At 37.6% G+C, this 17359-nt stretch overlaps 1 protein-coding gene across 1 annotated transcript in view; it reads left to right on the forward strand.

Moving 5' to 3' along the window:
- LOC133222003 (histone-arginine methyltransferase CARM1-like) overlaps positions 1-17359 on the forward strand; it is a gene marked incomplete at its 3' end in the record, with an annotated part of 48930 nt that overhangs the window by 5108 nt on the left and 26463 nt on the right. The window contains exon 2 of the mRNA XM_061371374.1: positions 11871-11996. Within this exon, the coding sequence (XP_061227358.1) occupies positions 11871-11996 (126 nt within the window). The remainder of the gene's footprint in view (positions 1-11870; positions 11997-17359) is intronic.

Genomic DNA, 17359 nt, shown 5'->3' on the forward strand with positions numbered 1-17359 from the left:
TAAAGCCCCAAGGAAAGCCTATTGTATTTTACAACATTTTCACATCATTACTTGTATTTGTTTAAGATTCTTTACATCTTTCTTAAGAACTGCCTTTCTGAGTTCCAGTTTTTGAACTCAAGGAAACGATACCCGATTTTTGAGCTGATTTTATTAATAACACATATTTTTTGTTTAAAGATATCACCTGCTCTTTCTTTTCAAGCTAGTTCTGTGTCCCCAGAAGCAGATGGGAAATTCGTATTGACTTCAAGCGTGTTGATCATGTCCCAACTATGGCAGAAGACAAGCTGCAGACAAGCTGAATGGCCACTTGACTCTCACAGGATATGATAGCTGTTGAGATGCCCTGCTGCCTTTCATCTTAATAAGTGCTGGTATTATAGGCCATATATTTAGCTTTTTAAAAATTACATAAAAGTATGCAGCATTGCTGGACTCAAGGAGAATGTGTTCTCTTCGTGCTCCAGAACAAGGATGCTAATTAAAACTTTACAGCTTGGAAAGTTCATCACTGCTAGTTCAGTTCCACCAGCTCAGTGATAACAAAACATTCCTGGTAGTGAATTTCAGACACTACTGAGATGGACTGGATAGAAATCATTAACCACACTCTTTTAGTTGTCCTTGCTTAGTTCCCCTCCCATGCAGTACCTTGCAACTGAATATATCGGATAAGTTTTTTCCTTTCCATATTGAGACCAGCTTTATATCCTAAAATATAAAGAGAATAAAAAAAATAAATCACTTGCTAGCTGAAATACAAAAGTATCAGGTTTGGATATGGTGGAAAATGTATTAATAGTAGGAATGTTCTAGTACAGTACATTCACGTGCATTGAGCAGACAGTATTAACATGAGCAGCCTCTGTGTGCTGATAGAGGGCAGTCACTGCCAGTAGATCTGAACAGCAGAACTGATATTATTTGCCATTTCATTTTCCAATGTGAAAGTATATATTTTCCTGTGGGGCAAAAATCAGTTGCTAGAGGAAGTTTGAGCAGACACACAGTTGATATTTTATGCATATAATTTCAGTAACCTCTGAGATGCAGGTGACATGAAGACTTTAGTTGTCCTTTCCCACTTCTACCTACCTCTTTAGGGCAGCACAAAGGATTTCAGGGAGGAATAATCAAAGCACTTAAAATCCCTTCTTCTTTTTTTATCTCATTCTCAGGGGAAATTGCAGGTCAGACAATTCTTGAAGCAGAACAGGTCGTGTGAAGTAACAGTAATGTGGTTGAAGGCAGTTGGGGGTACAGGAGGTCAGGTGTACCGGGGTTGGGGCAGTGGAGGGATTGAGGTTAACCCTGAGGAGAAGGACTTGGGGGTACTGGCGGGTGAAGGCTTGGACATTACCCCGCAGTGTGGCTTGCAGCCCAGAAATCCAACCATACACTGGACTGCATCACAAGAAATGTGGCAGCAGGTCAAGGGAGGTGGTCCTGCCTCTCTGCTCTCCTGCGACCCCTCCTGCAGTGCTGCATCCAGCTCTGGAGTCCTCAGTAAAGACATGGACCTTTTGAAAGAAGGTCTTGAGGGGAGAGAGGGTGGGGACACAGAAGTGATCAGAGGGGTGGAACACCTCTCCTGTAGGGAAAGGCTGAGAGACTTGAGCTTGTTCAGCATGGAGAAGAGAAGGCTCCAGGGAAACCTTATTGTGGCCATTTAGTACTTAAAGGGAGCAGATAAATAAGATGGAGAGAGGCTTTTTACCAGGGCTTATAGTGACAGGACAAGGGGTGATGGTTTTAAACTAAACTAGATACAAGGAAGATTTTTATTTTTTTTTTTAATCTAACAATGATGGCGGTAAAACACTGGCACAGGTTGCAAGGGGAGGAGGTGGATGCACCATCCTGGAGACATTCCAGGACATGCTAGGTGGGGCTCTGAGCTGAAGATGTCCCTGCTCATTGCAGGAGGCTAGGCCTTGAAAGGTCACTTCCAACCCAAACCATTGTATGATTTGCCTGGCCTTATCAGCCTCTCCCTGTGTTTGTCTTCTTAACCAATTCCTTCTCTTGCCCTAATTAGCTCACAGTTTTAAGGTGCAGTTTGATGATCCTTACACTATTATTGGTAATACATATTTTTAGGAAGATTTTCAGACAGTTTTCTTCAGCTGGTCTGTGAAGGTTTAAAAACTTGAGTGAATTTATAAAAAGTTTGTAGCTCTTTCTGAACTTCAAATCTGAATAAGGGCCTTTAAGAAGAGTGTAAAAATTCTCAAGCTTAAATATGAGCTCAAAATGAAACTGCTGAAACTTTTCACAGCAATGAATTAAGAATCCTAAATGAACCAAGAAGATACTAAATGCCTTGCTGCATAACCATACTTTTGGGGTTTGTTACTTCTGTTGCAACTTGAGCTGAACTAAATTATGAACATCTGTATTTACGTCAAGAAGAGATAGTGTGGATGGAAATGGGTATAATGAAAAACTATGCATGATTTTTATTTTTGTGTGCTGTTTTTTAAAATTATTTCTCCTTTATTTTCTAGGTAGGCAACAGCAATGAAAATACCTGTTTAAGCTTGTACTTAAGCTAGTATCTCTTTGCTTCTAAATATTTTGAAGTGCTATCTAGACATTTTTAATAAAAACATTTGTTCCTTAAGGAGTTCCTAACCTTTCTAGAGCAAGGAGATGAGTGAGAGAAAAAAAAGAAAGAACCATCTTCGGTTTTTAGCTCCCAAAGTTAAGAAAGAAGACACTACCATGAAGGTTTTTACACCTAGGAGTCAGCCAATAAGTGCCATAGTAAATATACAGATTGAGTTTAGAATATGTTTTTGATTGAAGGAGGAGTAAGTACTGCCCTCTGACATAGGCTTACTTTTCTTGGTTTGTTTTGGGGTAGAAAAGGGAAGCTAGGAGAGGGGAGGTTAGGTTTGTGGGGTCATGGGTCAATGCCAAATTACCTAAATTGCATGCACAGAGATGGTGAGTAGATAGATGCTAAGACAGTTTTATGTAAAGGCCACTGATACTAGTGGAAAGTTCTTACTGACTTAAAGAAAGCCTGGATTAGCCCCTGCTAGTCCCTTTTTGTGCCCTTTCTCCAACCAAAGCCAACTAAAGGTATCAGTGTATTGTAAAGACAACAAAACGGGAACTGAAAACTGTGATCACAGATGAATTTCATAGCTGGCAAAAGTTGAGTTCAGCAGCGCATTTAGCACAGTGGACTTCCACTTCTGTCTCTTATATCCCAGAAGCCACCACTCTTGTTCTGTGTACTACAGATGACTGAATTAGTTTTTTAATATATGGAAGTATTTCTACATAGCGGTAGTCTCATAATCATAGAATAGTTAGGGCTGGAAAGGACCCTAAGATAACCTACTCTTATAGTACACGTGGACATATTTGTGTTAGCATAGCAAAAGTTCCATTGCTAGCTCTGTTGGTTTTATATTTTCCTGTCCTACTTCTGTGATGAATTTTAATGTATTTAATCTACAAGGGAAAATGAATCTGTGTGTAAATATATTTTGATCTCAAGATAAAAAAATCTAAACATAAATTATTTTTCCTTCAAAAAATATTACATTCTAACTATAAATTAATCAAGGTCTCTGCATCTGAAAGTGTAACCTGAAAATCTTGTATCCATTTATGTATTTATGTGAGACAGGCACAAATGCTTATCCAGCAAAAATGTGTACTAGCAGATTTATCTCTGTGATTCATTGCCATTGACTTCAGTTGGCAGAGTTCCTGCAAGTAGCATGGGTGGCATTATGTCTGCATGTGCCTGTAAGCATGTTCTTTTTATCCAGAAAACAGATTGCAACTGTTTAATATCAGGCATCTGGAAAGCAAACCATCTGCACTGAGGTCCTGATGGCCTGATATTTTCAGGCCAGCTGCTTCTATGCCCGGTTCTTCTGGCAGCTAAAGGGCATACAATAGGAAGAGGTTTTCCGTTCATTTCACACTGTCACAGGTACAGAATGTTCCAGATATGCCCCGGACCCTGCAGGGGCTTACAGAACTATAGCAGAAATGCTGTGTTAGAAACTTAGTTTTCCTAAAGGCAGGTCTGTTTATTTTTTTCCCACAGTAGCACGATATAAAACAAGCACAGGCAGAGCGATTAACACCTACAAACATATGCAGAAAATATTTAAAGGAAAGACATTTGGTTGGTTGGTTGGTTGTTTTTTGTCCAAATATAGAGTTCTTCAACCTTTACTACTAGTTACTATGTTCTGGTTTTATGTTTTGGCAGTCTACCATGCGCAATGGCTGTGCATTTCTGAGTAGAAAGGAAGGAAGACTCTATTGTCTGGTTTAATGTTTGACAAATAATATGTTAAAAACATTTGTGAAGAAAAAAAAAAAAAGCATTCCTGAAGTGGGAAAATTGCTTAAACTCTATCAGGCATAATTAAAATATAATTAAATAATAAAATAAGGTATTTCTGCTGATTTGGAAGCAGCAGAAGGAAAAGGCTGGAAATTACAGGCTACGTGGCTCACTACAGGGTGCTGTGGTAAAGCAGTAATGATTAGTGATGACTGAGGATTTGTCTGCACCTTTTTATTCTTTCTTCCCTTCTCTGTGGCACCACTGCTTAAAAAGATGAAATGCATCTGACTTATTGATTAAAATGTAACAAAACTTATACATGTACATTCACTACAATTTCTGAATTTCCCTATTTTAAAATTTTTACTTGTAAACAGAAGACTAGTTTCTTTAGAGATCCACAGATAAAGGATTCTTATTTTACTGCTCTCCTTTTCTTTCTCTTTATTAAGAGATTAAGTTTTCAGGAAACACTTTATTTTTTAAACTTAATTTGATGGTGCTTTGACTTAGCCACTAAATAGATATCAGAATGCAGTCTTCAGTGTAGTCCTCAGCACAAAATGAAAGAAACTTTAATCTCAGAATGATGCAGATTAATAGCTGCTGCCATTTTTGCTATGCTGCAGCCAACAATTCTTTAAAAAATACTGCTGCTGATTATATTGTGCTTTGTTTTATTGTTTAATTATAAATTAAATGGAAATGGTAAAAAGCCATGTACCATCAGAACTTTTCCTTCATAGTTTTATGATAATCTTTATAAGTCTTATTTATGTCAAACTATAGTTGAAACTCGATGCTCTCAGTCATGTGTGGACATACATAAGCAAAAATAAGGTAAAAGTAAATATATATTGCAATTAGAAAAGTAAAGGAGTTACAAATTGAGAATACAAGTATGACCTTCTCTTTCTGCAAATCCAGTAAGTTTATACCAGGCCCTTCTGCTCCAAGATTTTGTATAAAGAAGGAAATGCACTGACTCATTAAATGTCAAGCTGAGTAGACACCATCAGTGTGAAATCAATTTATGGCTAGCAGTATGAGGTATTGTGAAATGCTATTCTTGATTTTCTTCCTTTAAGTTCTTTAAAAGTACAAGGAAGTAACTTTGTCATAATTTTCTTTGTATCCTCTCTTACTTGAAAGACAGGTGCTTTATTGCTGCAGTATCTAAACTGCAGCGATTTACCACAGTAGTCTGAGATTAATAGTTGCTGATTTGAAGTTAATGAAACTGTGCCTGTTTATAGTAGAAACAGAACTCTTTGGTATTAGTAGAGATACTAGTGTATAGCTCAAAAAATAAATTTCTCAAAACACTTCTAATTTAATATGTATCTAAACAAATATTAGTTTTTAATTTTATTTTAAAAAAGTGTTTGATTTCTCTAAAGGTTGCTGTAGTACTGTTGAAGTAGATCCCCTAGTCTGTGCCTCAAGTCACACTTTGATGGTGGTTATTTCAGACTATTTACTTGAGCTACACCCAAGACAGTCAGGATATTGAGAGGGCACTTGTCCTAAATTGTCACCATTGTGAATCGATGTTACAGAGGTTCTTTACACTTTCTGAATGCCTGTTTTAGCCATGTATGAGGCTTTATATGATGCAGTTAATACTCAGTGGAGGTATCACTAAAGAGATTACAGGCAGAGGTGGGTGTCAGGATGAAGTGGCTTGCCTATCAGAAAAATATTTTAGAGCCTATGATTCTAAATAACAACTTCTCCTCCTTTCTATTATAAACCAACTTATGCTTTTGAAACTTGGATGTGCCTGTTAACCAGTCATTAGAGGACATAACTTGTTTTAGTCTCTTGTTATTGCAACATTGCAACGTGACAATCTCCTTGAGGTTGTCCAAATAAAAAGGAATACTCTTTAAATTGGCACTGATTGTTCTGTATCACAGTATGCTTTTTATACTGCTTGCAATTGCTGATTCTTGATCTGCTTGTGATTACACAATTTATTTGTTAAGCTGCATGATTGCAGATAAAGGCAGAGCTCTGTTCTGAGGTTGACATGACCCAGAGAGGTGTATGGTGAAAATCACATATGCCTTCAAAGATCAGGTTATGTATTAAGTCTGTGCTCAGTGTAGATAACTTCCAGACTTGAGTCAGTGTCTTTGGAAGATGTCTTTTGCTTTGTGAGTGTACCAGCTTATGTTAACTGTTATTGAGAGATATTTACATTGCACTTAGTTGTGTGGGGTAAAAGTTCTTTGCTGTGCTTGGTGTTTTAAAGGTGGTCATGAATCAGCTGAAGGAACAGGCAGTAAGATACAGGCAACTGGTAAACAAGCATATTTGAAGACAACTGTTGTTGGGGCTGTATTTTGTTCATTTTGTGTTTGCTTCATTGACAAAAGACAAGATAATGTTGAATGATATGGATTGTTTTTTGGCATTAGCTGCCTGCATACTGTAGGTGCTGATCAGTTTTCAAAATGGGATGCAAGTGTAGGGAACAAAAAAAAAGTTTGAAAGTTTAAATGCGTATAGTAGTAGATAACTGTGGCAGGTTATCCTTGTTCTAAAGCTGATTCACAGTAATTAAATTAGTGTAAACATCTTCTTCCTCTTAATCACAAAGGCCAAGAAAATCTTAAAGGGAAACAGGATGAGAACTGGCAGGGAAACAGGAGCAACTGTTAAATCTCCCATTCCCAGAAAGAGTTCGTATACTTAAGTCATTCTGTGAGGTGAACGCCTTTTCTAGTGATTAAAAGTTTTAGCAGTTTCAAGAAGCGTGTACCTGGGAAGTATTTAAAACACACTTTGATACTGTTTAAATAATAGTAAAATGTTGTTAAATATTTAACATTTAAATAATGTTAAAATAACCTTAAAAAATGTTTAATAATGTTAGTGCACCTAACATTTTAATCAGAGAAAGAGCAGTGCAGAAGTAAATACTTAGCACTCAGTTTGGTAGAAGTCATCTATGGAGAGGTACAGGTACCTACAAGGTAGATTTATTTTCCAAGTAAACAGTCACTGCTTAGACCTATTTCCAGCAGGAAGATATGGAGTTTTCATTAAGCACTGAGCTATGAAAGTGAAATTTTGCAGAGTTTGTGCCTTTGTTTTAATATAGGTTCAGCCCCTCTCCAGATTCTAGGGCCCCATCCCCCTCTGCCCCATTTCCAGGCTTTGACTTATTTCTTCTCAGACTCTCAATCACAGGGTTTTCTGCCAAGGAAAACTTTACCAAGATGTCTTTTGAAGAGGAGCAAAGGAGGAAGATTTTGGTACTACTAAAAGGATTATTGCTAACTTTTTTCTTTTTGTCATTAATATGCTGGATAAGGAAACAATTTTAAATAAATTATGAGTTGTTATTTTTCTGTCTAGAAATCATTCATCAAGCATTGATTTTAGAGATATATTAAAATAATATATTTAATTAGGTTGGCCTGCTACAGTAACGATCGGGCTTGTTTGTGAAGTAGGTAGGAGATAATGCTACAAAATACATAGTTACTCATGACATTTGCATTTACGAATTCTTTCTTTTAATTGATTGTGATATGGATTGGTTTTTTTCTTCCCTTTTGCAGGAAATGGATCTCATCTGTTACCTAACAGAGCAGCTGTTTATTCTGAGCTTGAAAGAATCCAGGCCTACATGTAGCAACACACCTTTGCTTAAATTGCACATTACCTTGTGGAGGTTGCAGCCAATTCATATGCATAAAACTGACAATAGTTTCATGCTGCTGTCATCAAGACAGTATCTTAGGACTTCCTGTCCGCAGTCACAGTAATGTTAAAGTATTAAGGTGGTATAATGGTTAACTGGGCAAGATTCCAAAGCTTAAATCTCAGAAGACTTTTTACTTTTTCCTTACTTGCTTTACATGAAAGAGCGATTTTTTTAGACATTTTGACTGTTCTCTTTCTTGATATAGATATGACTGTGTATTCAAAGGGAATAAAGTGAGAGGGAAAAGCAAAGAGAAGTCAGCTCTTGTAAGGCTGAGTGGAAGTAATGGGCTCTGTCCAGCAGAGTCTTTCTCGTTTGTTGGAGCACTGTTCAGGATTTGAGAGAGTTCTGCTCATGTTGCCTTTAACACCATGCAAGTTTTTTGTGTCCTTTAGACATGTTTTTCTGAAATGCTGAATTTTATGCTGAAGCTTAACTTAAAGCTACTGTGCTGTTCTATAGATGGGAAATCAGCTGGTTTTTTGTTTTTGTTTTTTTTTTTTTTCAAAGGCTTTTTTTCTCCTGTTTACAAGAAGATTGTAAACTCTTTTACAAACTGGTTTGATTTTTTTTTAATAAAATGAAATGAGCCCTAAGAGTATCCTGAATGTACTCGAATGAGAGAATGAACATTTTATTTCAGTGATGCACAGACACTGGGGGTGTGTTCCACCCAAAATGGATATGGAATTATTTTAAAAGTCAGGTTGAGAAAATGGAGGTTGTCCCAGAGAATCTCTGGCATCTGCGAGTAGAAAAGCAGTGCTGTGAGCAATGTTCTTGTCCACCTCAGTACACTAACAACCTAATAGTCCTTTTTAAAGTCTCCTGTAGTTGCTGACTTGCCAAACCCATGCAGTGAGCTGTCATATTCAGTGAATGCAAAAGCAACAACAGAGTTTGAAATGTATTATTTTCTTTTTCCATTTTAACTGAGGGGGGAAAAAAGTATTTCCTTCACCTTTCAGAAACTTCTGCAGGGTATAACATTAGCTGCCACCTTTGCTGCCTTGAGTCCTGATACCAAAATACAATCTGGTCCTTTCCTGTCTTTTGTTGTTCTGAAATATCAAAGCAGTATGCTGCCTGACTTTCAGGGTGAACAAACCTCTGTACAGACGTGGACATGGCAAATACAGTTTTACTGATGCTGTTGTGCTATATAGTTTATAGGCTGACAGGAGAAAAGATCCCAGCATCTGGCTACTCGCCCTCTGTTCCCTACAGGCCAGAAAATGGGTGAGGAACGTCCACAGGAGCTCCAGTGAACATGTAGGCTCTTCCAGCTTAGCAGGCAATTGATTTCACTATGCTTATGGCTTAACTATGATGTAATAATTGTAACTGACAACTGATAAATGGCAGAAAACAGAACAAGTGAGAGACTATGGAACAAGCTGTTCACTGAGTTGATTCCAAATGGCTATTAGCTCAGAGTAAATGTGGGTTGTAGGAATACTTTAGTGACATCTGTAAGTGAAAATTCCTAAGTACCACATTCTACTCTCTTAACATGCACCTAAAACTGGAGTAATTTTTTTCCCTGGTACTGCTATGAGTACTTCAAGATTAATCAATATTTAAAGTACAGATGTGTTTTTGTAACTACTTTGAGATACGCTTGCCTTTGAACTTTAGACCAATACCATTGTAGTCAACAACACAATCATTTATTAGCCAGGACTGGACTCTCAGCATCTAGTTACACTCATGTTGCTGTATTTGAGAAAAATGTGAACATTTATCCAAAAATTTGATCTGGAAAAATAGTATTTAAAAAAAAATTTTGACAAAGTGGTTGCTCCATAGCTGCTGAATAACAGCTCACAGTAACAAAAACAAACGAATAAAAACCCACAGGTAGTTTTTAAGTGTAGGCCCAGTCTTTCAAATAAAAGAATAGTCTTTAAAAGTGGTAATGAACTTATGAGTACATTTCAATGTCTCATGACACCTCCAAGAGGAATGGGCTGCCATAAGTACACAGGAGCTCCACATTAAAGTACAGCTCAAGAAAGACATGGGCGTGTTAGAGTTGGTCCAGAGGAGAGACACAAAAATAGTCAGGGGATGAGGCAACTCTCCCATGAAGACAGGCTGAGAGTTGCGTCTGTACAACCTGGAGAAAAAAGGCTCTGGGGAGACCTTACAGTGGCATTTCATCACCTAAAGGGGCCTTATAAGGAAGACAGAGAGAGGTGTTTTACTATGGCCTGCAGTGACAGGAAAGGAGGTATTGACTTTAAGCTGAAATGGAGTAGATCTAGATTAGATATCAGGAAGAAATTCTTTACTGTGAGAGTGGTGAGACACCAGCAGGTTGCACCGAGAAGCAGTGGCTGCCCCATCCTTGCAGTATTCAAGGCCAGGTTGGATGTGGCTTTGAGCAACCTGGTCTAGTGGAAGGTGTCCCTGCCAGTGGAACAGGCTTGGAATGAGATGATCTTTAAAGTCCCTTACCACCCAAACTGGTTTATGCTTCTGTGACCATCATATAGTGGCTTTTCTCTCTGTTCTATTTCCTTTTCATCACAGCACATGATTTCAGAAAACATACCGAGTGCCTGTATGGTGTGTGTATTTGTGTACCTTCTTAGTCTGGTCCTTCAAATCTTGCTAGCAGAACAACATAGCTCAGCAGTCTATAATTAGCTTTCAACTAAGCTTTTAATAATAATCAATTTATTATGTCTCTTGCTTTTCAAGATGTGTATTTTTTCCCCTTCATTCTTGCCTTCCTTCAGTTTTTCTCTCTTGCACACTTTTCAGTATATTGCAGTGTATCACTTTTTTGTTACTGCCAATTTGTGAACTTTTACTTCTCTTCCTGTTTCTATTTTGCCTTAAGACTTACTTTTCCTGATAATGGTGGGTTTTGTGTTTTATTATAACATTTATCTCCAGAAGAATACAATGTGCGTGGCAGAAGCATAATAGACACTTGTTGACAGCAAAGTGAAATAAAATGCATGAAAGAATGTTCTAGGGATGTTAAGTCCTGGAGCTTTGTTTCCTGAGTGATGAAGACATGTATAACACAACCCCCAATAATTTAAAAGCTTTACCTATTGTACCTCATGTCCATAGCTGCCATTTTCATTAAGTTCCCTTTCAGACAGACCTCTTTGAGGTTTGTGAAAGAGATGATGTGCATCTTACTTGATGTGCCCACATAGCTGCCACCTGACAGCTGTGAGGCTGATAGTGAGACAGTGTGTACTGCAACACCTAAGCCTCTGGTACTGGATCCTCCTTCCAGGGGCCACAGGCTTGACCTCTGCTGCTCCTAGCTCTTAAGTACGTATGTGCTCTTCATTCTCTGAAAAATTGCATTAGTTTTTCTCACATCATAGGTTTATTGATAGCTGTAATACGTGATGTTGTACATAATGTGTGTTTGCTAGAAAAAGTTGGTTCATTTCTCCTCATTTAGTCAAACTAACTGATCCTTGATTCTTCACCTTGCCATTTAATTTGACAACGTAAGAAATCTAGAGGTTATAAGGACATCAGCGCATAATAGAAGCAAAAGTAGTAGGAAGAGTGTTAATTTAAGACTTTTTTAGGATCTAGGTAAAAATTAATTTAGTCAGCTCTCTTTCTCTCTTTTGAAGACAGGACAACTTCAAGAAACTGTGGATGATAAGTGGGATGGAGACTGTAGGACTCTGTAAAATTGTCTTAAGGAACATGTTCAGTGTATTTTTCCCAAGTTGTGTACTTCGAATACATACTTATGTCTATTGTTAATCAGAGGCATCTAGTTTTTTATGTTTTTGTTTTTAACTGCTAAAAGTTTTCTAAAGTTGTTTTTTTTTTTCCCTTCAGCTGACGGAGTCCGTGTGTTTAAATGCCTGATTAACAGAGACACTGAATATTGTCGTGTGGGAAAACAGTCTTTGTTAATTACAGTGGGATACAACAGTGCCTTGATTCAGTTCAAATCACAATCTGGTGAGTACATCTTGAATTTGTGAGCATCTCCTTCCTTATGTGCTACTGTATTGCTGAAGTTCACTTCAAAGTATGTTGTCTTCTACCTCTGTTTCAGGTTGGCTCTTTAAACATTACATATTGTTATGATAATGTACTCAACTTCATTTGCCTCTCACCCACTTCATCTGCCTTTTGGGGAGTATGGACCATCCACACAGTGAACATAACATTTTTAGAAAACAACAGCAGATTAGTTTTCTGAAAAAAGCAAATGCAGATAATGTATTCATATAACTTGACTTCATAAACTGAAAGTTACTTAACAGCACCCAGTCTTGAGAACGTCATATGTTTTTACAAAAAAATTAAGGCTATAGGAAGAAGTTAATCTTTTTGTTGTTTGCTGTGTACCAGTATAGCTGTTACTCTCAAACTATGTTAGCAAATGTTTGTGTGTATAATAAAAAATAATGTTGTGATCAAAAAAAGGATGAAAATTAATTTTCTATCTCATAAAAATGTTATGAAAATTCATTGTAGAAGTCTTGGGTTTTTAAGTCCTCTGTCTTTTATAAAGGTAGAAGAAGATGAGGAATGAGGAATGACAGGGAAATTCATGCCCTGCTTATGCCCACACAGAGAATTGTTGTTCTGGTTCCATCATTTTGACAGTCATAAATCATAGATTGTATATTTCATTTCCTGCTGAACATATGTTAAACATCTGAGTAGGATTGAGCAGGCAATAAAATGAAAGTTAGTAGCCTACAGACTTCTTTCAAAAACAAAGATCATTTATCTGTAACAGAACAACCAACCAGTCTGTAACTCATCTGTGACAGACTTGGTATGTAGCTCTCTACTCTTCAGTGAAAATGGCCTGCTTAATTTAGCATGGATTTAGTTCATAAGCACAGGATGAATTGCTGTTTTGGTGTCATGATAGAATGGATGTTCCTTTCTTCTCTTTCAAACCTCAACCCTGGTCTTCAGCCACTTTCACAAGCGTATCCAGGCACTGGACATGCCAATAGTTGGTGTCTGTCGATGTTGGTTTAGTAGCACAACTCATCTTGAAAATTGTCTGCCAGCTCTAATATCTGTGCCACTTGCACAGAAGCATAACATATATGGGGAAAGAAGGTGCTATTTACAGTTTTCAGCATATAGTACTTGCAGATCTCCACATACAGAACTGAGCTAGAGACATATGAGTACATGTGTCTGTAGATTGATTGATGGCTTGGCTTCGCAAGCGAATATCTGGGAAGGGCTTTAGCTGTGCTTACTACAAGCACAATGACCAAGGGCATGTGGGATATGAAAATCTGGTTGGAAAAAAAGGGTGCTTAGGCGATCAGGAAGTGTCCGACCAGGACTGTCATCTCCTGAGCAATCTTGAGCTAGCCGTGCGCTGGTCCACCTGCATGCAAGGTTGGATCTGCAGCTTCCCATGCACTTTGTCACCTGCCGTTTTGACCCTCACCTGTCCATACAGACAAGTGAGAGTAAGCCCTTCCAGCCTGCACAGTGGATTTTTTAGGTGAAGCACAGCTTCCGCAGAACTGGGCCCACTCTTTAAACCTGAGGTTTAACTGGCACAGCCTAGTTAGCTAGGACGGTGACAGCAAAGTCCACAGGTTGTAGGTTTTATAAGAGTGTCCTTCTCTGATGGAAGACCATACAAGCCTAGACGAGCTCCATCAGCCTCGGTTTGGAGATAGGAGTTTTCCTTCTCCTGTGAGGAAGGCCTGTCTTCGCTAACAAAGATTCAGGAAGTGCTTTAACCCGCACATTCTGAGCAAGACTGTCTTCTCCTGGGTCAATCACAAGAGACCAATGATTCAATAGCACAACATCAAATGTCTAGGCGGGATACTTAGAGGCGTTCAGTCACAGACCTGCAGATGGTGGCCTCGTGTCAGTGGCTCCTCAGCCAAGCACACACACCAGGGGTCTGAACCTGCTGTTCCTCTCGTACTGAGCGGGATTACTATTGCAACATCACATCATCAGTAGGGTAAAACTAACCTGTCTCACAGTCCTTTGATGTCTGCTCTTCCTATCACTGTGAAGCAGAATTCACCAAGCGTTGGATTGTTCATCCACTAATAGGGAACATGAGCTGGGTGTCTGTAAATACATATATGTGAAATATATCAAAAGCATAAGTTGTATTTTATATGTGCAAACATACATGCTGTTACTGCCATATAATTTAAGCAAAGGAACATGGTATGTCTTATGGTGATTTTTTTCCCCAAAAATCATTTGTTCATGTAATGGCATGTGGATCTAATGAGCTATAATTCCAATAGCAAGGCACAGAGAACAGAATGAACAAGCTTGTAGAACAGAGCAATTGGTGCTGGGGCCTTGGTATGCAAACTATACTCATTTGGGAATGAGGCAAGAATGAAGTGTGTGTTTACTTTGAACTATTTTTGTTAAATTTAATACAGAAGGATTCCAGTTAGTGTGTACCGAGACCACTCAGTCATGCAAATCAAAGCACTGTAAGTAGGGACAACTGATAGATACGCCTCAAGACCCACAGGTTGCAAGGAATCTGTTCAGCAATTTAAGAATTTGTGTCAAATAATAGATTTTATGAAGTAAAGGACCAAATGACTCTGTGGTCACTTGTTGGTTTATGCTTAAAGTAGTTATTCTGTTTTTCAGAAAAGCAAAAGAAAAGAAAATAGTTTGGTTACCTGAAACTTGTTTTATTTGAGTTAATTTAAAACAGTTACATTCACAAATGTATTTAATCTTACAGCTTGAAACTTGCAGAGGGTGATTGAGTAAACAATGAAGTGCAACTTGTTGAGAGAACTTACTCAATGCATTGACTGTAAATGACTTCACAATGATGGTGAAGTCCAGGATTTGCTAGTCTTAAAAGAGTGGTAGGAGGATCAACTATTTGGAATGATTTAAAAAAATAAAAAGGTTTTGACTTCTAAGCCATGCAACGTGCACAGTTGTAATACCTAACTTCTCACTTCTGGGGTAGGATCTTAGGTTCTGTGTTATACTTCAGTTTCTAAATTAGTCCACTGTCACAAAATGCCTCTAGGCTTTGTAGGTGCTTTCTCTGAGTTAATTTGTTTATGTGGCATCCCAAATACTGTGTAGGCTTTGGGACTATGAAGCAATCAGTTAGATTTTATCAAATTTCAATTCAACAGAATTAAGTCTCTGATAAAAGTTTTCAAGGTCGTATTTGGAGCTGTAGTGTGCAAGAGCAAATACCCATTATGTGATTTTGGAGACTGCTAGTCTAGTTGCAAATCTCAACAGAGAAGGCTGCCTGAACATGCCTTCTGCTGTGTCTGTTAGTCTCACTGTTTAAACGTCTGGGTTTGCTGTTGTTTCAGTCTATGGTTTTCAATGCCATTGTTTTTCTTGGTCCAGATAGAGGCAGACATTCACAAGTTTTGTGGTGTTTTGGGGACTCACTGAGTGAGTTCAAGGTGGTAGGACCTACAGGGTATGACCTAATTGCTTATGGCACTATTTTGAGTACCTTTTGTTTCTCTGGGCTTTGCTTGAACAGTTCTTTGGGAATTATTTTAGCATTAGCATTTTAAATTGTTGATTGATTCAGATTCCTGGGAGGACAAAATAAAGGAGATCTGAAAAGATCAATTGCTTTTACTGTGTTTTTGAATGACTCATAAAATTCTGTTATTTTCCTTGGAATTATTCTGGGCTGTTTTCTTGCTAGTTAATATTAGTGTTTGGATTTCCAGATAGGATCCAAATTATTCTTTTTTTCTTCTATAGGAATACGATTTACCATAATTTTCCCACAATTTAAAAAAAATACTATATGAAGGATTCTAAATTTCTAGATTTTTTTACTCCTATCTGCTATATCTGAGTATTGCTACATCTGCCTGCCTGTAAATTACAAAATTGCAGTGCCAGTTGAAGGTGGCAACATGCTTGCATTGGTACTTGTCCAATTATTCAGTGTTTAAAAATCCATTTATTTCTATTGTTCTGGTAAGAGTGGAATAGATTGGGAGTGGGTGGGTGGATAATTATTTAAAACAGGCAGTAGTTTATTCCAGTGAGACAGGGTATGTCTTAGAAAATGTTGGCAGTATTTTGAAATTTAATAGCCACTGATTCGGTGCTACCAGATAGTGCTTTCATGTGAGGCGTGACCATGGCCACCGGCTCAGAAGAGACTTTCACTAAGCACTGCTAGACCTAGAAGACATAAGTGAACCAGCTGCACCAGTGATATCCATCTCAATATTACATTTCATCAATTGTACTGTACTAAGCCAAATCATCTTCCTTCCTTAAGTGTAATTTGTTTCTGGGGAAGTTGTTTACATAAAATCCCTGACTAGAACAGGGATATGCTGCACAGGTCCTGGTTTATGATGACGAGACTAAAAATCAGTCATTCTTTCAAAGAAGAATAAAAGAAAGGATCTAATGTTTCTTAGTTTAATAGTTCCCAAAGTATAGTTTAACTTCAAAAGTTTTTGCAATATCACAATAATTCGTACATTTATGTAAATTTGATTACACCTTAAAGCCCCATTTTTCTCTCTGTTATCTAATAAAACTGAAATGGCTGCTCTAAAGGATATTAAACTTTTACATTTATAAACTTTATGATAGCATTTTACAAATCATAACTATTCTTCTAGTAATGTTTTTAGTGTGAGATTGACACTCCGGGGGAAGCTTTCACATCTACTAGTTTGCATTTCTTTGGAGTGTGGTTGCAACTTTAAATTAAAGATACTTTAATCTTCTTGATGATAACCATTTTATCAATTTGGCTCAATTTTTGTTTTATATAAATGTGAATCACTAAGGGGTGGAATGATCTGTTTAAAGAAAAGCAATTTTAGTTAGGATATTTAGCTGGCAGATGATACAATATTTTGCTTTCTGCTGACTGAAGAAAGCATTTATTACTGGTACTAAAAGTAGAAAAGGTTTTTGCTTTGGACTTAAGAAATTTACCAATGTGATTTGAAACATGTGGCATCCAGTTCCTGATGTGGAAAGAAACAAGGCCACCAGTCATGTTTCCCATAAAAATGACCTACTGGCTGAGTCCCCTGTCTGCTGATGAAGTGCGTAATGGCTGAATTTCTAAGCATCTAATTCTCCCATGCTGACACTTAAAATGATTCAACCACTGTTGTGTCTGGGACAAAATTGTTCTCATTGTGCAAATCCAGACTCTCAAAAAGCTTGAAAGAAGGCTGCAGGAATTTGCAAAGTGACCTGGTCTGCAAATTGTGATTTAATATTCAGTAATGTACTAGACAAAGTGATCTATGGCTGATGGAAATATTAGGAAATTAATTATTAAAATTAACAGAATCCCATTAGTCCTATCTGCT

This window comes from Neopsephotus bourkii, unplaced genomic scaffold, assembly GCF_033783945.1.
Source record: "Neopsephotus bourkii isolate Nb327-2 ecotype Australia unplaced genomic scaffold, CSIRO-AGI_Nbou_v1 NB_14, whole genome shotgun sequence".
Lineage (NCBI taxonomy): Eukaryota > Metazoa > Chordata > Aves > Psittaciformes > Psittacidae > Neopsephotus > Neopsephotus bourkii.